At 49.2% G+C, this 6,731-nt stretch overlaps 1 protein-coding gene across 2 annotated transcripts in view; it reads left to right on the top strand.

Moving 5' to 3' along the window:
- The first annotated feature begins 3,293 nt into the window (after window positions 1–3,293).
- The window catches only part of LARP1B (La ribonucleoprotein 1B), a 39,639-nt gene continuing 36,201 nt past the window's right edge, over window positions 3,294–6,731 (top strand). For both annotated transcript variants that reach the window (XM_064450472.1, XM_064450471.1), the window contains exon 1: window positions 3,294–3,731. In XM_064450472.1, the coding sequence (XP_064306542.1) occupies window positions 3,428–3,731 (304 nt within the window). In that variant the 5' untranslated portion in view covers window positions 3,294–3,427. The remainder of the gene's footprint in view (window positions 3,732–6,731) is intronic.

The following is a 6,731-nucleotide window of genomic DNA, read 5'->3' as shown; positions in this document are numbered from 1 at the left end:
AGATACCATTGCGATTCCAATTTTATACTTTTCAGTGGCTTCATTGCGCTAGAATTTCCTGGACTTACTTTAAACTCCTTTCTACTTCTAAAGAGGTCTGGAACCCGTACACCTTCTTCCTGCTTGCTGCTGTGTTCCAAGCAGGGGTGTGTTAGACCATAATAAACTCAGAGCATAGTGTCGGACTGCCCAGCAGTAACTGAAAAAAAGAATTGCCTGTGTTTTTCATGGTTGCTCCTGCAACATGGGAAGGTGGCGGCAGGGTTTTGGAGTGCTGCCACGGGGAGAAGAGGAGACTATTTTGTAGTCTGCAGCAGTCTGTCGTATGCATGGGAATATCACACGCTAGCTGAAAGGCTGCTTTGAACAGGCGGCTGTAAATGTTGAATCTTGATGATGTTTACACACAAAAACCCCACATCTATAAGTGCTGATGACCACCTAGAACAGAGCGCACCTGATCATTGCCAAATGGAGCTTTTTGTAATCCCCCCCCAGTACATAATCCACCCTCCTCAAAAGTGACAGCTCAGTGATTTTTTCTTTGAGCAAGGGTAGATCACTTGTGTCATATTACTCTAGAAAGTCTGCAAAAAAGATAGAAGGAATGGAGTCTTGTTGCTTTTTCTTACCAAAATATCACACATGTATATAGATACTTGTTAAATAGTAGGTTAGAAAGTGAAAATCCTTGGATCCTTGGAATGCAATTTTTGTTTGGAAGCTGCTAAAATTTTAAGGCAGTTAATTTTTTTTCCTGTTTTAATTTACCTTAATTGTTTCTGTCTTGTGTCGCTTTTTAAAAAATGTTGATCTTAATTACGGTTGGTTGGGCAGGGAAGTTTCTTTATCTTAAACTGTCAGGTTCTCTGTCAGCTTGGCTGGAATGATAAGTTATACAGTATTGAAAGGAGGTTCCTGTAGTCTTGCAGGCACCTAATTCCTCATGAAAAACTATTACCTGAGTAAAATGCTACTGCGTTACGCAGTCCTGTAATTTGCGGAGCTTCCTGGTACGCTCGGATGCTTCTACAGAAGATAAACCATACACTTTAAAATGTAAAGTAGCTTGTAATGATTGTTATTCTCTTGGTTTCATGTAGTGTAAATCAGCCTCTTCTTCAAATACGAGTATTTTAAATACTGTGCTCTTAAAGGAAAGAAGTACTGTGAGTGGTTTTGCCGAGGAAGTCTGACTTGCCCTGCTAGAAAGTAACAAGATGGATGATACAAAGTGGACAAAGAGTTTAGGACGAGTCTAAGGCAACTGTAACAGCTCTTTCTATGCTCCTCAGGCCATCCAATCAAGTGTACAATAAAAGCCGCCTACTACCGCAAAGTTGGCAAAACAAGTACGTACAAAAACTCCTCAAGCTGCCACGTTGCTGGTCACTTTTACTGGTTTCTTGCCCCCCTCCCTGTAGTTAACCTGTAATCAGCCGCCTGCTTTTTTCCTGGTCTGTTCAGGTTCCTGCACCGCAGTATTGCGGCGTTCCCCAAGTCCCGCTGGCCGGCGCGTCTGCTTCCTCGTCTTCTAATGCTTGTACGAGAAGAAGAGGAAACGGGAGGTCAATCCCCTTCTTACCAGTGACTTAGGTAGGGCCTCTGTGCCTTCACATCACCCTAACCTCTGCTTAACTCCTGATTTTGGAAACCAAATGGAATCTGGGAAAACTGTTTTGAATGGGTAGGGAGGCTGATGATCCTGCTTTCAGGAATGTGGATGTAAATATATGCAGGTCTTGCCCTTCTTCACTGGCAAAATTATTCAGTAAGAATGCTTTCCTCCATTTCAAATAAATTAGTTGCTGTGATATGCAGTTGGTGTGTCCTTGGTTAGTGAACTTACTGCACGTGAAAAAAATAGAGCTCTTGGTCGCAAAGAAAAATGCTTCTAAGTTTGAAGATTTCCTTTAATTTTAATCATTCTACCATTCCTCTTTCTTGGTGCAAATTTAAAACGAAGGAGGGGTACATGTGTCACTTGTACAACTTAGTGCTTTTAGTACTTACACAGTACTTACTTTTTGTACTTAGAGTTAGCAGCAGGAGTATTTTTTTTTCAATTTATGGAAAGAGAAACTCCAGCCTTATTACCAATGTTTGGAGCTTAAATCCGCAGTTACGGAAACGTGCATTAAAGTATCCATGTGGTTTGCTTATAGCAGCGTAAAGCAGAAGCGCGGTTACAGCCTCCTGCCGAATCTGGCAAGCGTGGTCCGAACGCACACGTGCTGCTGCAGGATGATTTCTGGGAGCAGTCTGGCAGAAAGCAGAAGGGTAGCGGAGACGGGGTGCGATAGCGAAGGAGCCCGACTGTTGCGACGCTCCGTGATGCGTGACGCCCTCGCTGCCTGCACCCAGGTGCGTCCTCACGTGCCCATTGAGCACGTTCTCTAGGCTCGGCTGCTGGAAGTGCCGAGCCGGGGACGTCCGCCACGCTTCAGGGAAACCTCCTTCCTCCCTCTCTTGTGTTCTGAGCCCCAGGTCGTGTGGTACCGGTGGGGGAAGGACCTATAAAGAGATGTCCAGGAAGCATTACGGGACGTGCGTGTGTAATGGAGAGCAGGGCCCTGGCAGCTGCCGTGCCTTGTGCTCTCGCCCCCCGCACCGCCTGCCCTCTTTGCCTGTCTTTCGTCTCAGCCTTCCCCGCTAGCAGCCGGGAATATCAAGTAGACTTGATAGTAAAAAAAAAAACAACTTATCAATGATTCTAATTAGGTTTTCAAAACGGACCCGTGCTCTCGCTTTAGGGCAGCTGCTGGGTGACTCATTTACCGTGTTTTCCAGCAGCAGCGAGGCGCGCCGAGTCGTGTGCGGGGTGCGGGGGCGCCCCGAGGTGGCCCTGCCGCTCGGCCACCTCGCCGCCTGTACTAGTTTTCCTTTCAATTAACGCCAGCTCATTGGCGTGAGGCCGGGCGTGGGGGCACGTTGCTAACGAAGGTGCTCGAGCACGGGAGGTGCGTGACAAAGCCGTTGCGTGCGCGGGGATAAGCGGGGCCGCGCGTGGAGAAGGGGGAAGGGGGGTTGCTCGCGCCACCGTGCTCGAGCACGGCCGTTGTGAGGTCATAACGCACAGGAGTACCCCCCTCCCCCCCAAGGCTCCGCCCCTCTGCCTAGCTGTGCGGCCGCCGCCGCCCGCGCACCCCCCTCCAGGCGGGCAGGGCCGGGCCGCGCCGCGCCGGGAGGCGGCGGTGGGTCGCTCTCCCTCCCTCGCTGCTTCCCTCACCCCGCGCCCGATGAGCGGCTGAGGGGAAGGAGGCGGCAAGCGGCTCCCCGGCCCGGCCGGGGGAGCTGACAGGGGAGCGGCGGGGCGGGGCGGCGGCTGAGGGGGGAGGAGGAAGAGGAGGAGGAGGAGGCGGGCCCCCCTGCCTTGGCTTCCCCGCGACCGCCCTGGCTGGCGGCCCCTCGCGGCGGGCGGCAGGGCATGTCCGCGGCGCAGGTGGCGGAGGCGCCCGCCGAGCGGCGGGGATGGGGCGCTGAGGAGAGCGGCGGCGGTAGCGGTAGCGGGGGGGGCCCGGCGGTCGGGCGGCCCCCACAGCCGGAGGAAGCCCGTCGGCCGGAGCCCGGTTCGCCCCGCGGGGAGGAGGCCGCGGAGGAGGGCGGCCGGCGGCGGGCGGCGGTGGTGGAAGCCCCGCCGCCCAAGGAGAACCCGTGGACGAGGCGCAGACCCACGCGGGACAGCTCTTCCCCGCCCGCTGCCGAGGGGCAGCTCCTCCCGCAGGACCCAGGTGCGGCGGCCGGGCCGGGCGCGGGAGGTGGCCTTCTGGGTTGGGGGGGTGGGGTGGTGGTGTTTCATTTTGGGGTTGGTTTTTTTTTTTAGTTTTGTTTTTATTTTTAGCTCCGAAGCGGGCGCGTTTGTCCCCACTCCCCGGGCGGGCGGCGGTGCGGCTCCGCGGGAGCCGGGCTGGGCGCTCTGGCTTTTGACATACATGGGCAGAGGAGGGAGGCGAGGGAGGGAGGAGGGAGGAGAGGTGGGGTCCGGCTGCCGCCTTCCCCCAGCTGGGGACGGGGGGGTCACGGGGGGGGACACGCGGGGACACGATTGCAAATGGGCACCCCCGGCCCGGGGAGGGGTGGGGTGACACCTCCGGCGAGCCCCGCACGGCGCTGGGCTCAGGTCCTGGCAGGCAGGGCTGGTAACTACTTGTTCGCTTTGCTTTTCTTTAAAAATATTGCTAAATCCCGTTCGCTTTTCCGCAGGTCGTGTTTGTGTTTTGGGTGTTTTTTGGTTTTTTTTTTGCATAATTGTATAGTAAGGCCCTCCGTACAATCCGTTACCTGGTTTTGCTTTCCAGAAGATTTAGATCGTGGAGGCTTTAAGTGTTATAAAAAAAGTAGTAAGTTTACTTGCTCTCAGAATTGAAGCTGTTTATGTGGGAAGAGACAGAAGCGAGAGTAGCCGTGCTATACTATTCTGACCTTTAATCACTACATGTAAGATAAAGCTACTTTATAGGCTCCATACCGACTAAGCAGGCAGATAGATGGCTTTACAGAGTCGGTCGTTTAAGACCTGACTTGAAATTGCCAGGCTTCACGCTTAGGCTAGCAAAGCGTTCCTAGAAGTTAGCAGCTTCTTGGAGTGTTGTTCTTGGCTGGAAGTAAGCCGCTGACCTCAAAATACGTATTTCAACCTGCATTTCCTGAGAATGTCAATCTCGGCACTTGCTCCTGAAGGCACCTGACGAACCTTTTTGTGATCTGACAGTTGCTTTTATGCTTGAATTACGTATGACTTTCTTCACAAAGGGAAATATATAATTTATAGTTTCAAGTATACAGGTCATGCAAGCAGAGGAAAGAGTTCTCCAGACCACAAAATCTCTACTTAGCTGAAGATCAAACCTTTTGGCAACATATATAGTCATCTTTATCATCTCGACTGTTTTGTTTGTGTGTACCGACGCACTCATAAATACCTATTTGCGCATAGTTCCTACAATTTGGCGTGCTGGGCAGCAGCTTGTTGTCTTGTCTGTACATGAAAGAGAGCTTGTCACTCATTTGGCTTGCTGGGGCAGTAATAATAATGGTACATCAGAAGCATTAGGAAAACTTCTTTTGTTGCATTAGCACCTCGTGTTTCACCTTCTGTAAAGTTTGTGTGTTTTACCTGAAGTGGAAAAGTAAATAGTTGTTGAAGGGAGGAGAGAAAGGAGGCGGTGAGTTCATACACTGTGCATGTTATAAGTTTAATCTGTTGGTTTCAGAGAACTTTAAATTATTTTTCTTCTGTGTAGAAGTTGTGCTTACCCTGCATCAAATTAATATTAAACTGAGTAGTTGCACCGGAGCATGTTTTTCAGTGGCAGGTGTCTGATTTAGCAAATATGGGAGTGATGGTTGCTGGTAATGGCATCAGTGAAGAACATGTACCAGGGTGCGTGTTTTGGTTTGGCCACCACTCTTGCCCTTGTAGAAGACAAAGCAGCTGATCTTCCCTGGCTGTTAGATGGAAGGTATTGCCATGTGCCTTCATCTGCAACAAGGGATGGGTTTTGAAGTAACTAATTGCATGTTGGCAGTGCAAAGTCAGTCACGCTAGGCCCTTTCGAACGTAGTAGTATGGAAATTAGTCATATGAAATAATAAGTAGATGAGCAGAAATGCTACTGGGATGGAATGTAAAACTATCCGTAAAGAGGATCATAAAACGCAGTAGGATCTCACATCAAAGTAGTGACAGAATCCTGTTTGACTTGTTGATCCTGGCTTAATTTGTTGAAAGTTTTCTGAGACATGCATGTACGGTATGTTCAGTGATAGTTACACACTTGAGAAAATTGACCCCAGTCTGTCATCTTTTGAATTTCAATTTAGTGTGGTATTAGTTCGTAGTAGAGGCAAGCCTGACTCTTGTTATTCAAAGAAATTGTTAACGTCACCCGACACGAGAAGGAGAAAATATAGGAGGCTTAACATTCTTGGCGAAAGAATTCCGTCAAAGCGTCGTTACCATGACCTATTATTTTTTTTTGTCTTGGATACGTTAGTAGGTTTTAATCATGATATAGTAAACCAAACACCTAATGTAAACATATTTGAATTTTTAATGGTATGTTTGTTACCACAGTTTGTTGTTTCTGACGAAGCCTTTTATTAAAGTTTTCTTTTAAACAGGGTAATTTCAGAATTATACAGCTCCTTTTACATCCTAATCTGCATTTAACTCATAGAGAAAGACTTGTAGCAGTATGAAATGGCTAGTGAAATTAATAGGCTTCTGTCTAATCTCGGTGACCGTGAGCACAGGGAGGTAGCTGTAGCTAAGGCTGTCAAATGGTGAAAGGTCCTTGTGCGGTGTGTCTTCCTCCCCTCACCTTCCTTTGTAGCGCCCAGCCGATATATTGCAGTAAGTCTTCAGTCCTTCAAGCTGAAGCTCTATGAGTAAGAGGAGAGGAACGGTTGCAAGGAAGAAGTCCTACATAATCTTGTAGATAATTTTTTACAAGGTAACAAGATAAGCTTTTTTTCAATTGAGCCAATAAGATGCGTCCGTATGGAAGTGGTGGAACAACGCAGTGTTAGTCCTGTATTCCGTGTCTTTCCTCCAAGCCTTGTTTTTCCTCAGCCACCCCCCTCGGGGCTGGGCTTTCGCAGAGGAGGCTACTTACCCTTCCTCCATATAAACAATTTGCCCAGGATGGAGCTGTTGAAATGACTTTTATTACAAAAGTTCTTCCACCTCTTCATTTGATGACACCAAAAGTGCTGCCCTTTTTGTAAGC

The sequence above is a fragment of the Phalacrocorax carbo genome, chromosome 4 (assembly GCF_963921805.1).
Source record: "Phalacrocorax carbo chromosome 4, bPhaCar2.1, whole genome shotgun sequence".
NCBI lineage: Eukaryota > Metazoa > Chordata > Aves > Suliformes > Phalacrocoracidae > Phalacrocorax > Phalacrocorax carbo.
Note: the sequence above shows the minus strand (reverse complement) of the source record. Positions and strands in the feature narration are given on the sequence as shown.